Source organism: Somniosus microcephalus, chromosome 23, assembly GCF_052327205.1.
Source record: "Somniosus microcephalus isolate GS21.2 chromosome 23, FLI_Smic_1.0, whole genome shotgun sequence".
Lineage (NCBI taxonomy): Eukaryota > Metazoa > Chordata > Chondrichthyes > Squaliformes > Somniosidae > Somniosus > Somniosus microcephalus.
The window spans coordinates 29,122,711-29,138,300 of record NC_141009.1 but is presented as its reverse complement, the minus strand read 5'-3'; the positions used below and the strand labels follow the sequence as shown (position 1 = coordinate 29,138,300).

Below are 15,590 nucleotides of genomic sequence, written 5' to 3'. Positions count from 1 at the left end.
GTTTGTTTTTTGTATCTTTACACTCTTCCCTTGGATTGGAAGGATTCACAGATTCACAGGATGAGGCTGCAACGTGAACGCTCCTTCCGGGGCCGTAACCATCTTCATACAAGGTGGTTAGTCCTATACGTTGACGGAGCCACCCACACCCATTAGAAATGAGCATCATGCTGAATGTCAACCCAGAATTCAGAGCCGGAGCTCAATCTCCGCTCGCCGAAAGTGTCTGGAGTGTGGTTCGAAACCTGCACTGTCTGACTTAGAGGTGGGAATGCTGTCACTAACCCAAAGGCTTGGTCCCAGTCAAGAACTGGTAACAGAGGTCAAATGTTAGTTGAGGGTAGTTTCTAACTCAGTTTCTCTCAAACATGAAGTGAAAATGCTAAAAATACTCAACAGGCCCATCAGCATCCGAAGAGATAAAAGACAGGGCGACATTTTAAGTAGAGACATTAGCCTCTCTTTATTTAGTGGAAGTAAATTATTCAGAAAACAATTAGATGCAGCTATGAGGGACTGCAGGGGTTTTCTGGATGGATGAATTAAGATGGGCAATTCATCCATAAATATCCTGTGATCTTGCAAAAGGCTGCTTTGGCATTGGGAAGATTGATGAATACTTAGAAATGTCTTCTGGGTAGGGTTGTGGAGGCAAAGGTTTGGTGAATCATTCAAGATTCACAGAACCTGTTATTAGGGACAGAGTGACTGAGCACTTGGACAAACATGAACTGATCAGAGAGGGCCAGCGTGGATTTGTAAAGGGTAAGTCAGCTTTAACGAACCTAGTTGATTATTTTTGAGGAGGTAACTAATGTGATAGATAAGGGAGTGTCTAAGTGACCAAACTCTCTTCCCCACAAAGCTGTCAATTGAAAATTTCAAAACCGAGATTTGTAGATTCTTGTTAGGCAAAGTTATTAAGAGTTACGGAACCAAGGAAGGTAGCTGGAGCCAACCTCCTCCTATGTTCTTACCTGCCTTCTTAAGGGACCATTATGTGCTGTGATGGATGGAAGGAAGAGAGGGCCATAGGTTTCTATGGTAAGATGAGCTGGATGGGCCACCTGGCTTCACCCTCCATACTCATCTTTGTGATCTCCTGTTTCTCTCCATGTTAGTCTGGGACTCGACCATGCTGCTAATGGACCATACGGCCACATTTATTAGAGTTCTGAACTGCTACTATTAATTGCTGTGTAAATAATGCTTTAGTACTAACTATTTTCAGTACCATGTGATGAGCAATCAGCAACACTGGTTGTGGTGCTTGGAATAGTCCTGTCAGGGTCATAAGGTCACTAAATGCTATGAATTATTATAATACAAGCATCTAATGTTTGCGATTTGTATCCATTTCAACAGGTTACATTGGACCACACTGTGAAGTTGATATCAATGAATGCATGCTGGAGCCTTGTATGAATAATGGCACATGTTTGGAACGCTCCACTCAAGATTATTATGGCAATCTCTCACAATTCAAGTCGACATTCAGTTATGCTGATGCATCTGGCTACATTTGCCTTTGTCAGCTTGGCTTTACAGGTCAGCCATAAAATTGAACCCCAAAAATCAGAAGTTCAGGTTTAGAAGTGTTGTGGAATAGAGCAAAAGCACACAGCTCCCTGCACACTCCCAACGTTGGGAGTTGCAAGTGAATTTGCTTACTAATCCAAGGAGGGGCATTATTTTAATGCACAGATCTTGATACCTCCTCTTACAGGCAGAGGGGGAAATGCTGAGCGGGAGCAGTGGGGGGTGTCTTTCATTGTTAATCTCCGAAACATTCTACAAGAAATATGGTTTTATTTTTAAAGCCTAGCAAAGGCAAATCGGTTGGATTAATAAGTTGCTGGCCCACAGCAGTTTCCCTGTCATCAACTATAAAACTAATATTTTGGGCTTTAAATACCAGAACAGTATCGCTCTCTTTTTAAAAAAAAAATCCTTGTACAGTAGTATAGATTGAATGAATATCTTCCAAACTCATTCATGATTTCACCAGTGGTGAGGTATGCAGCTTTCCTTACTCAGGGAATAAACAGGTAATATTCAAATTGCCTATTAATTAGACTCAATGAACATGAATTTTATGAATTTAATCTATATATTTTACCTGAAGAATATTTCCCCATTGTTATTTTGAGAAATTATCTTTAAAAGTGGAGTCTGCAGAATGTTAGAGTGTGGTAATGGTTTATTTTTCTACCTTCTGCACTCAGTGAAAACACTATGCCTTACTGCCTTTGTTACTATGCTGTAGTTGCCCTTCTAAAGTGCTTCAAGTTGCCCTTCTAAAGTGCTTCACAGTGAGATCGCGAAACCAGCACAAGGATTTATCCGACCCAGTGCTGAGATTACCAAAACTAGAATTATAGAATCATAGAATGATACAGCACAGCAGGAGGCCATTTGGCCCATCATGCCATTGTGGAAGCCGTCATGTACACATAAGAAAGTTTGTCAATTGCAGCCCGAGTGTTACTGTTCAGCTTGGCCCATTAAACCGTAGAATCATACCGCACAGAAGCAGGCCATTCGGAACCGCGTGCCTGTGTCGGCTCTTTGGTAGAGCTATCCAATCAGTCCCACTCCCCCGCTCTTTCCCCGCAGCCCAGCAAATTTTTTCTTTTCAAGTGTTTATCCAATTCCCTTTTGAAAGTTATTTTTGAATCTGCTTCCACCACCGTTTCAGGCAGTGCATTCCAGATCATAACGACTCGCTGTGGGCCAGAGACCGGTTGTCTTTTTTGGCTAGGCTTTAAAAATAAAACCACATATAATTTGTCTATATACTGCAAGTTTTTCTAGAATGTTTTAGGAGAGATAGTAATGAAAGACACCGCCACCTGCCCCTGCTCAGTATTTTCCCCTCTACCTGTAAGAGGCAGTATTGAGAGCTGAACAGTAGAATAATGCCCCTCCTCGGATTTGCAATCAAATTCACTTGCAACTCCCCCTTTAAAATTGTACCATTTTGTTTGTATTACCTCTCCCTATTCTTCTTATCAAAATGCATCACTTCACACATCTGTGCGTTAAAATTCATCAGCCGTGTTTCTGCCCATTTCACCAGTCTGTCTACGTCCTCCTGAAGCCTGTTACTATCCTCCTCACTGTTTACTACATTTCCGAGTTTCGTGTCATCTGCAGACTTATGCCCTGTATCCCCCAAGTCCAGGTCATTAATATATATCAAAAAGGAGCAGTGGGTCCTAATCAATGAGGCGCGTGGCCAAGCACCAATCGGGAAGGTCCCGCACAGGCCGCTCATCAGCTGCTGCCGCTGGAAAAAAAACGTGCACACGCAGTCACTTAAATTTAAAGGGACCACGCACCAAAAAAAAATTAGAAGGAACATTGGTGACGTAAGAAAACTATTAGGCACTTGGTCTAAGCGTTAAACAAAGCTTTAATCAACTGTTTTACAACATGGAGGTCTAGTTGTGTCCTTCACTAGTTCCTGTTAAGAATGTCCTGCGCAAGCTGGGCCCGTGCCCGAGTATTTATACTCTCCCTGGACAGCGTCACCCGCAGGCCGCTCAGTATTATTTTGTAAGTCTTTCTTTCATGAATGACGGATTCATGTCAATTGGTCCTCATAACGACCCCTGGGGGACAGCACTGTATACTTCCCTCCAATCTGAAAAACAACCGTTCACCTCTTTTCTGCTTTCTGTCTCTTGGCCAATTTCATATCCACGCAGCCACTGCCCCTTTAATCACGTGGGCTTCAATTTTGCTAACAACTAAACTACTTTATAGAGATATAGGAAGGGTTCAGGTTTGAATAATGTTCTAATATAATGTGCAAGCCAGGCTTAAATGGGAATTTTATTCTAAACAGTAAATATTTATTTGTACATTCATTGAAAATGCAGATTTCCTAGCATATAGTGTCATTTCTCAGGGTTGGGCTCTCAGGCCAGCATTAAATCACAGCTCCTGCTATGTCCTATTGAACCAGTTCAGAATGGATAGGGCAGTGCCCTTCACGGACATCACTAGAGTAGCCCAGCAGCGTGACCCCACGCAAAAGATTTCTGTGTAGGTAAGAAAGCTGACATTTTTGCAAAAACATCAAGCAAAATTCTGGTGGCATTATTATTTTACTATATTGGTGCGGTACATTGAACAAATTGTACTCCTTTTGAACATTCTTCCCCTTTAAGTGAGATTCTTGGACATTTCTGAAATAAAGAGAGACACCAAAAGTCTGCTTTTTCAAATACGTCCATTTTTGCTTTATACTTCTGTGTCTTATAATTTGCCGTTTTAATTATTAAGGGGTCTGATTTTCAATGAAAGTTCATAATCAGCAATGCAAATATCAGGTTCTGAGCCATATTCCTCCTGCCTTGTCCCTATCCTGTTTCTGTTCAGGTTGGAACTTAGCAAAAGGTGGCAACTTTACGCAATGGGGAATGATGGGATGAGGAGGAAGGTACTATAATCTGGTGCAACAAGGATTTACTGCCCTTTCCTAATCTCCTTTGTGTTTGACATTGTTCAACAAGGCCCTTTACCATTAACGGTTCAACACATGGCTTCTGAACAATATGCATCAATATATTTAGGCCATGTGAAGGTACTCCGATGATAATTCAATTTTCAGAATGTTAATATTTTATGCGATTGGATTTTTAATTATTCATTTTGTTTTAAAGGAGAGAACTGCTCAGTAAACATTGATGAATGCGAGTCAGGTCCTTGTATGAATGAAGGCAATTGTGAAGATCAAACCAATGGATTCCAATGTCATTGTACACCGGGATTTACAGGTACCAGACCGAGTGTTTCCGATCATTTTCTTTCCACTCCTCCTGAAGTGATCCACTCCTTTGCTGGGGAATGCTTCCACAGTTGCGGGAATGCCTTTCGCTTCCATGTTCAAGTGACCATTATTTATGTGAGTCTCGAGAGCTAGGTTCAGCAGAAATTTAAGACTTTCAGCTTATTAGTTTCCAGAGGTGAGAGGACAGTAATTGACCTGCGAATGTGCTCTCCCATCAGTATAAAGTAAGTTGTCTTCTCCCAGTGTCTCCACTTGTACTGAGCTGCTCGAGCGAGATATACCTTGTGGTGATCCACATGCATCCTTGAGAACAACCATTCAGTAATTGTCTTTTTAAATATACACATTGGGATTTTTTTTCTGTAATAAAACACCATTAAGCTTTCATTCTTACCGGTTTAGAATCTAGATTTGGAAATTTCGCCTAGGAACAAGTCGCAAAAAACATATGCATTGAGGGCGCAGCACTGCGACTCCTCAAAATAACCTTGTTCACATTTTAAAATTTAGCGCACGTCCGAAACATGATTAATTTGCAAATCAGTTCAAACTACAAGCACCAACAGCTAGCTCTGTACCTGGTTTTATGGCAACATTGTCCTGTAAGAAAATCTGAACCTTATAGATGGCAATTTTTAAAAAACAATCATTATTTATATAAAAGAATGTCCCATTTCACACTAAACTGAGGTCTAAATAAAAGACCATCCATCTTTGACTTTAAAAGACTGTTTTAAAGCTATTCTCACTGTCTGAAAGTGAATTGAAAGAATTATAAAATCTGGAGAAATGACTTGAATTCAGCACAGTTTTCAGTTTCAGTATTGTAACTGCAGCAGAAGTATAATACATGGGCTGTGTACAGAATTCTGTGTGAATTCAGGATAGGAGCTGTGTTCCTTAACTGAGAGGCAAAAATAAATTGTCATAGCTGACAAATAAATGTTGGAACAAGAGTGCATCATGCAGAGTTAGTCATCTTTCATTGTTACAGCTTGGGGGTGGCTGCATACCAAACATTTCCTTTGGCTAGGCTTAAATTATTAAACAATTGAATACATATTGTGAATTTTTTAGTACCAGAATATATATCCTGAAATGAAATTGGACAAATATGTGCTACTCTGTAGGAAGGAAGTCTGTTCATTTAATGCACGGGACCACGAGCATCAAACCTTGGCAAAAATAATCATTGTGCAGACCTGTGTAGCAAGCTTGTCTCTAAAAGCAAGTATAGAAGGCCTCTTAGTAACTGGCAGTCATTTGGTAAATTGTGTGGATTACCCATTTCTACATTCTTTTTTTTGTTTATTCATTGATGGGATGTGGGCGTCGCTGGCTGGCTAGGCCTGCATTTAGTGCCTATCCCTAATTGCCCTTGAGAAGATGGTGGTGAGCCGCCTTCTTGAACCGCTGCAGTCCATATGGTGTATTGTTTTTCGTAGCGGTTGTTTACAACTGAGTGACTTGCTAGGCCATTTCAGAGGGCATTAAGAGTCAACCACATTGCTGTGGGTCTGGAGTCACATGGAGGCCAGACCAGGTAAGGACGGCAGATTTCCTTCCCTAAAGGACATTAGTGAACCAGATGGGTTTTTGCAACAATCGACAATGGTATCATGGTTGCCATTACTAAGACTAACATTTAATTCCAGAATTAAATTGAATTGAATTTAAATTCCACCAGCTGCCGTGGTGGGATTTGAACCCATATCCTCAGAGCATTTGACTGAGCCTCTGGCTTACTAGTCTAGTGACATAACCACTACGCCACCGCCTCCCCAGTGTTGATCTTTTACTTGATGGCTCGCCAATTGGCAGAACTCGGCATAATTATCAACAGCAAGAATCTGATTTAATGTTTACTTCAGTTATTAAAAAAAGTCTCCCCTTTTGTAAGTTAGACCCTGCCAATTCATCTTTCCGCTTCAGAGGAAACGTACGCAACTGCCCAGGTATCGCTCTGCAGCTGTCCAATAAGAGGCGCACGCAAGCAACCAGGTTGCTGTGGGCAAGCACCCATCCTAGATCAGGTGCTTCCCTCATTTCCTACATTACAACAGTGACTATACTTCAAAAAGTACTTCTTCGGCTGCAAAACGCTTTGGGACGTTAAGCGGTTGTGATAGGCGCTATATAAATTAAAGTCTTTCTTTCTTTCGATGACCCATATCCTATCACTTCACAGCGCAGTGCATTAATGCACCAAGACCCTAGGCTGCTGAACTGCCTTCAACAGACACTTTTATTTATTGTATAATTGGAAACTGAAGCTTAAAACTGCAAAACTATTACATGTTTCAAATTCTTTGATCATTGTTGCTCGGAAACTAGTATTGCAAGGAAATAACTTTTTTTTCCTGTGTAGTGCTGGGCCCAGTGCCTCACGATTTTATGCAGAAGGTATATTTCTGCTGTGGGTGCATTTTAGATATTTGCATTGGTGGGACTGAAAACAACTCACTTTGGTCTCGGTTCCATGGGTTTTCACTCAGACTGAATGTGAACTCAAGCTACACTAGCAGTTCAGTGCCCTCCTCATCACATGCAATGCTAATCTTCTCTGTATCGTTCCAATTTTAGTATATGTGCTAGTAATTCCTACAACATGCCCTATAATGTCAAGTAAAAAATTGGAAAATTCACTCTTTAACGGGCAGATAAATCTTCCATTTGCAGCACAGTCATGACTCACCTTAATGAACACAAATACACATCATGCTCCAGTACCCATAATTTTCCGATGAACTGTATGTAAAAGACTAGAGAAACTTTCAGTCAGTGTAGCATATTATACATATAATGGATGCCTCAGAGACATGGACCATGTACAGCAGGCACCTCAAAGCACTGGAGAGGTACCACCAATGCTGCCTCCGCAAGATCCTGCAAATCCATTGGCAGGATAGGCGCACCGACGTCAGTGTTCTTGCTCAGGCCAACATCCCCAGCATCGAAGCTTTGACCACGCTCAATCAGCTCCGATGGATGGGTCACATTGTCCGCATGCCCGATACGAGACTCCCAAAACAAGCACTCTACTCGGAGCTCCAGCACGGCAAGAGAGCCCCAGGTGGGCAGAGGAAACGCTTCAAGGACATCCTCAAAGCCTCCTTGAAAAAGTGTAACATCCCCACCGACACCTGGGAATCCCTGGCCCAAGATCGCACAAAGTGGAGGAGAAGCATCCGGGAAGGCGCCGAACACCTAAAGTCTCTTCGTCGGGAGCAAGCGGAAGCCAAGTGCAGGCAGCGCAAGGAGCTCACGTCAACCCAAACACCCCACCCACCCGCCCCTTCAACCACCGTCTGCCCCACCTGTGACAGAGACTGTAGGTCCCGCATTGGACTCATCGGTCACCTGAGAACTCATTTTTAACGAGGAAGCAAGTCATCCTCCGTTCCGAGGGACTGCCTAAGAAGAGAAGACATATAATGGAAGAGGATTAATAGCATCAATATGGTGACTAATATGTCCAATCTCTGTAATTATGTAAAACTTTAGAATTCCCTGCTATGGCCAGTTACCAATACTTCTTGCAGTATGAAATATTTCTGAGGGTTTTATTGAGCAGCTCCGTTGCTTACTACTGAGATTTCTAGTGCTACATTCCAGTAAAGGATGGTTGCTTACTGACCTTTGATCCACATCTGACTTGCCTTTTGGAAAGCCATGATTGTTTTTACAGTTAGTCGAAGACAGGCAAAATTTAGTAATGAGAAAACACAAGACAGGGTATTTTTTTTAGTTTTATAAAACAATTTTTGAAAAGAATTTAGTGGAACTGAGTAAACAGCAGCAGGTGGTTTAGTCACACTGACCCCGCTCATAAATTCAGTGGGCTGAATGAACGTGCGTGGGAGTGGAGCTGACAGCAAAATAATAGAGGCTAATCTTCTCTGCTGTGTAAATTAGTCCAGCCATGGCCACACTGTTTAAACCTCTGGTTGCAGCTTATTACATCAAATTAGCATCACAGAACAATCAGAAAAGTTCCAGAAACATTTCAGTTGAAGAACACAGCAAATCAAAGAGTAGGACCTCAGATCTCTAGTGAGTCAGAATTTGATCAGACTTTAAAGCTTTGACTGAATGCCCCATGCTGACCAATTTCAGATGGAACAGATTGTGATTAAGTTAACCCCTGACCCATGTCAGTTGAGTCCATGGATTTAGGGAAGCTGATAATGACTATAAAATAAGGGCCTGAATCAGCATAAAATGTCTTCAGCAAACAGTAATACACCATACCAAAATAAAAGTTTTTCCCCCAATTTATCTTAAGAGTAATAAATATTACATTTTGAGGCTTTGTTTCCTTTCAAAATATTTATCTCATTATATATGGAAAATGAAAACGGGCAACATGCTGACTATAGTAATATCTAGTGAAGATTCAGGCTCAGTGACTCACATTTTAAGCAATAATATAGCAATTACATTTGTAATACACTACATGCAGGCATGACATCATTTATAATTTACTGCATGCAAGAATGGTATCATTTGCAATGTACTGTGTGAGAGCATGGTATCGTCACTGCATGGTGATAAATACAGGACAGTTTTGTTCAAAAAAGCCCCAAGGAAGGTGAGCAAGTAACTTAACTGGTTTCAGTACCTAACCTCCAAACTGGTTGCAAACTCAGGTTACAGGAGACCGTGGATGAATTCCATATCTTAGCCAGGCCAAAAGATGGCATACCATGTAGAAACGAGTGGGGTCATTTTAACTATGACCGATGATGTAAGATGGGCACTATCGAATTAGTCGTCAATTCTACACCATCGCCCAGAGTTAAAATTCTACTGGAGGAGGAGAGGAGAAAATAAGTTCTCATCCAACTCGATTTCACTTGACCAGTAGTAGCTGTTCCTGGCCAGTCATGGACACTAAGGATTTTCTTTGTGAATTTATAGATCACTTTGCATATTCTTAACTATGGTATTAAGACCAGTTCCTCTGCATCATGATTATTACAAAGCATTGCTGATATCATAATACCTCATGAAGTACATTGTGCTGGGAAGCTTTAGTTGAGCATAAATTATGGCACATTTGACGCACAGAATCAATGTATCATGAAAATATATTTTCCCAGGGTATTAGATTTCTCCCAAATTCTGTTTTACAGCCCTTGCATTTGTAATAGTGTTTCACGCTGCTCTGCTGTTGCTTACAGAGGAAGGAAATGTCTTTAGTCATTTACGTCTATGAGTTTTGAAAATGAATCTTTTGTCTATATAATTATGTGCTGCGGATCCTTCAGCCCTGCTAGTCTAGATTTAATTTTCCATTTATTGAGGATAATTAAAGAGAAATTCCTAGCCTGCTGCAGTTACTGCTAATCATTTGAGTTTAGTGTTTGAATATTTTTGCAGGAATAAAAAACTGAAGATTCAGAATACACCTACGTAAGTTTCCAATGCTTTTACCTTCTAAACATTAAACTTTAACACTTCAGAGGGTTTTCAGTCACTGTTCACGAGAAGTATTCACCTCCTGTGTGGCTTCAATAAATCTAGAATGTTGAACATTGCAAAGGGAGTGAGGACAAAGAACCTGACTTACGGGATAATATTTATTTGAACAAATAATGGAACTGAACCCTATGCATTTTGAGAAAAGTTGCAAAAATGCAAACAACACAGCAAAAATGAAAATATTCAGTCCTTATTTCAGAGAACGCATTCCACAGTTTGCAGAACTATGGTTTACACTGATGTCGCTTATGGTTTCTGTGAACTGATTTTTTTCCTTCTGCTTGTTCAGCCTTATGAATGTAGAAATTGCAAAGAAGCCATTTGCCTCATTATGCACACTTTGAAGGAAACAGCTCATAAGTTGTAGTTAGCCATGCAATGCCTTTGTTTTTACTGGTCCTGTTTTCAGGATCTGAAGCACAGTAGGGCAGAAATTGGTGAGGGGGAAGGGAGCCAGACATGACAGCTCAATTAAAAATTGCTTAGGGAGTGACTGTTGTGCTGCAGCTTTTCTAGCTGACGTTGTACATATCAGGTAGCGACCAAACTCCACGCACAGTGGATCGAGCCATTTTATGAAACAAAGAGGTTTGGAAACAAATGGACAAGGGAAATTACAGAACAATCTTTGAAACGCATCATGAATATTTCTCTTCACTCCACAGATGCAGCTTAGAACAGTCCACTGCAACAGCTCCATAGTTCAAGCAGAGTATATATGGCCATTTTCTCTTGTGACTCATGTTAGTCTGCAAGTGGAGTCTATTCACCTCCTCACTAAACTAAACATGTAGAGCAGAACAAACCAATTAAAAGTAAAACACAAGCGAGTCCAGTGTCCAGTTAATTCTGTGATACACCATGCATGTTGACTCCTTTGCACTGCAAAATTGAAGACTGAAAAGTGCAACCCTAAAATTAGATAGCTGTAGCAGTCTAAAGTTCGTTCGTGGATCTCTAAATTATTTCCTCAGTATAGCAAGACCCTGTAGTTCAGAGAAATGTTAGGTTAAATTGATGGTGATTGGCCTTTGTAGCAATATATAACATGCTAGAAAGAGAGGAGACGAGCATTCTTCATGTCAGTCCCGACAGGAGCCAGCTGGGAAGGGATAAAGAGGCGGATTACTAGCGAGACCAACTTATATTAAAGTGCAGCCCTCTTTATACTGGTTGGTTTAATTACTAATCGCTTTTGCCTGACTGGCACCAGGATAGTGCACACACACTCGGTGTGTTGTTATAGTCGGACACTTGCACAAATGCAGACAGGAAAACCACAATGAAATCTTTCCTTTCTCAGGTGTTCTTTCATGGACTTTTTCTCATTACAGGTACTGGTGTCATCATTATTTGATTTTACATTTAAGACTGCCTTTTTGTGAAACAGGAGCTTAATTTTAACCTATTGTTACAGTTTAATGGAGTGCCATGTTCCCGGAAAGATGTGCACTAAAGAGACTGTGCTGTTGTTTTAGTTTGTTTAACGTTTTAAATCCGATCCATCCAATGTACTTTTACGTGCAGTTTAGCCTTTTGCTGAAAAGCTCGATTTTGTTTCTTTCCAATTTGCGTTTAGAACAATATCGTGTTATTTTGTTGGATCTTCAAAAATAAGCCAGATGACCGCAATCGTTTAGTCATTATCTTTGTATTTATTTTAAATGCAAATTCACTAACTAGAGAGCCAGTGAATTTTCTGTGAAGTATTGATTGATTCCATTTTAAAATTGAAGCTTATATGAAAGTTTTTAAAGGGATACAGTCTAAACTCAATTAGTATTCAGTATAAAGTTATATTGTATCCACATTCCACTTTTTCAGCATTAGATGCACTAACACTATTCCATGTGGGTAAAAGTATAAAAGACTGGTCATATATTCCACGTGAACATTGAATTTCTTTTACAATTTGAAAATTTGGCTGATTTTCCAATCGCAGAGTTTATTTTTTGTGCTTTTTTAATATAGGAAAGGGTTCTGTGGAAAGGGGGCATCCAGTAGGGAGGAGGGACTTTGGCGGTGTTAAATGTTGGCTCTCTTTTCAAAAACACAACATGGTATTGAGAGATCGTGTGAAAATTTCCATGTTTTAAATCCATACTTTTAAAGTTTTTCACATGGATGCTTGTCTCAGGCCACTGAAAACCCCAACACAAAGAGGACAATTTTTTTTTTAATGAATTAGCATAAAATCTACACTGTTTGAAAATGCCAGTAGCGAATACAAATGCTTCGGAGGGCGGAAATCAGGAAAGGGCTCCGCAAGAACCATTTGTTGGAGGAGGGAATGGAGAATAGGCAAGTTACATAAAGAGCCCCACCTAATCACAAGTCAATGAAATATTGTCCTTTCACTTCTCGAACCTGCTACATTATACTACATATACCAATTTTCTCTTCTCTCGTGACTCACATCTGGGATACTGGCTGCCCTCTGCCCTCTATCCAAGTGGCCAGACTAGATAATACAAGCAGCCAGTCTGTTAAAAACATGGAGAGGGATGGACATCAGAGCCAATGTTATTTATGTCCTCAAAAGCAAAATACTGCAGATGCTGGAAATCTGAAATAAAAACAGAAAATGCTGGAAATACTCAGCAGGTCAGAACGAAGGGTCATCAACCTGAAACGTTACCTCTGTTTCTCTCTCCACAGATGCTGCCTGACCTGCTGAGTATTTCCAGCATTTTCTGTTTTTATTTATGTCCTCACCTGAAATCCACACTCACATACTTTGGCAGCAGGGGACATTGGATAGCAAACAGCAACTGCGGATGACTTTTTGCCTCTTTAGCCCAGGAAAATTAAGCTTCTTGTTACTCCAATTGGTGCACCCTCACAAAACTGAGCAAAGGGCAAGGGACTGAACCTGGGACCTGACCAGTAATAGTCAGGTAGAAAAGATAATCAAAAAGGCTAATGGAATTTTAGCCTTTATAACTAGAGGGCTAGAATATAAAAAGGAGGAATTTTTGCTGCAGCTGTACAAAGTCCTGGTTAGACCACATCTGGAGTACCGTGTACAGTTATGGGCACCGCACCTAGAAAGGATAAACTGGCCTTGGAAGGAGTGCAGTGCAGATTCACCAGAATGTTATGGGGAGAAGGCAGGGACAGGGTACTGAGTTTGGATGATCAGCCATGATCTCATTGAATGGCCTACTCCTGCTCCTATCTTCTATGTTTCTATGTTACCAGGGCACCAAGGGTTAGATTATGAGGAGAGATTACATAAACTAGGCTTGTATTCCATGGAATATAGAAGGTTAAGAGGTGATTTGATTGACGTTTTTAGGATTTGGAAAGGAATTGATTGGGAATATGGAAACTATTTTTGCTGGTGGGGAAGTCTAGGACAATGGGACATAACCTTATAATCAGAGCAAAGGGTAGTAGAAGTGTGGGACTCTCTTCCTCAAAAACCTTGTTTTCAAAACTAGCTCAATTAATCATTTTTAATTTAAGATGGATAGATTTTTGCTAGCCATGGGTACAAAAGGATGTGGAGCCAAAGCAGGTGGGTGGAGTTAGGATAAAGATCAGTCGTGATCTCATTGAATGGCAGAACGGGCTCGAGGGGCTGAATGGCCTATTCCTGTCCTTATGTTCTAGCTGCAACCGTTGAGTAACAGTGTGTACTTACCCACTGAGCCAGAGAGGAAGTCGAAGACCTTGGTTTAAACACAGCTCAGATGAATATGGTGAAGGATTACTTTTACCTTTTGTGATGGTAAGTCAATCACAGGCATTCATTCAGATCCCTGGGGGTACAAATCACAGCATAAAACTGACCTAACAAAAAAATGTTGATGTAGACTCTTCTACAGTATGAATGAACGAGATGCATGGAGTGTTTATTGATGTGCAGTAATGTCCGAATAAAAGGAATCATCTGAATGCTGTTCTGCTTATTCCACAAACAGTACGGTTCCCCTCTAAAGGGCCGCCTGATGGCTGTAATACAATTATAGGTTCTGGTGGGTCCCACTGGATAATGCAATTTATTTTGAAAACTTTTTTTTTTTTAATTGCAAATGTGTAATGTTTTGACTGTAAAAAAAAGGTTCATATAACTCTCAATGCTGCATTGAATTGTCAGCTTAATGGGGCTTGAACTCTCAACTTTCTGGCTCAGACGCAACAGTGCCAACAACTGAGCCAAGCTGCCATTAAATCTAGATGTCAACAGGTACCTTGTGCAAACTAGATTACAAGAATCAGAGGACTTGGCTAATCACACAAGGAAGCTGTAAATTAATCACTGGCTCCTGGTTGAGCAACGCCTTGATTTTAAAATTCTCATCCTCGTTTTCAACTCCCTCCGTGGCCTCGCCCCTTCCTATCTCTGTAACCTCCTCCAGCCCTGCAACCCTCCGAGATATCTGCGCTCCTCAGATTCTGGCCTCTTGCGCATCCCTGATTTTAATTGCTCCACTATTGGCGGCCGTGCCTTCAGCTGCCGAGTACCCAAGCTCTGGAATTCCCTCCCTAAACCTCTCCGCCTCTCTTTCCTCCTTTAAGACGCTCCTTAAACCCTACCTCATCTACCCTAATATCTCCTTATGGTGGCTTGGTGTCAAATTTTGTTTGCTAACGCTCCTGTGAAGCGCCTTGGGACGTTAAAGGTGACATATAAATGCAAGTTGTTGTTGTTGAAATAACTTATTTGTGCTTAATGTTTGTTGACTTGTGGAACAGATGGTTACCAGATCAGTGGTGTTGGCTCACTTGAAGCATTCACAATGCTTGGATCAATTCCTGGTTCAATACAAATTAGACAAGGGTCTGAGTAGGAGATGAAAAATGGTCAGATCAGGACCTAAGTCAGGGTTTGGATAACAGAGCAAGGTGGATGGTCTGAACGATTTTTTCTGATTCCTACACTTTAAGTCCAAATAACTTTTATTTTATGTTAAGGCCTTTCCACAGTTATCAACATCCGAATCATTGAAAAATTGTACATAAAAACAGTTACTGCTGCCAGCTGGGTAGCTCCAGGGATGGGGTTCAAGGATGGGAAAGAAATTAAAGCAGCTGTCCCTGCTTCACTGTGTGTTCCATTGGGAGATCACAGACTCATACTGATGAATGTGAAGAATCCCACAGCAGAGAGCATTCACCTTCCTCAAAAACCAAGGGAACATTGCAATAAGGCAAACATTTGGGATAGGGGGAGAAAGAAAATTGTTTAAAACAAAATGAAAACCAATTGTAAGAATAGCAGTGGTGAGACTACATTGATATGGAGAAAATAGGTTGTTTAAAAGGAGAGACCAAACACAGATTGGGTGACCGCTTTGCGGAA

General features: G+C 40.9%; 1 protein-coding gene across 5 annotated transcripts in view; it reads left to right on the top strand.

Moving 5' to 3' along the window:
• The window catches only part of LOC147101770 (protein crumbs homolog 1-like), a 173,121-nt gene that overhangs the window by 107,852 nt on the left and 49,679 nt on the right, over window positions 1–15,590 (top strand). For all 5 annotated transcript variants that reach the window (XM_085965685.1, XM_085965684.1, XM_085965681.1 and 2 more), the window contains exons 5-6: window positions 1,366–1,548; window positions 4,671–4,784. In XM_085965685.1, the coding sequence (XP_085821811.1) occupies window positions 1,366–1,548; window positions 4,671–4,784 (297 nt within the window). The remainder of the gene's footprint in view (window positions 1–1,365; window positions 1,549–4,670; window positions 4,785–15,590) is intronic.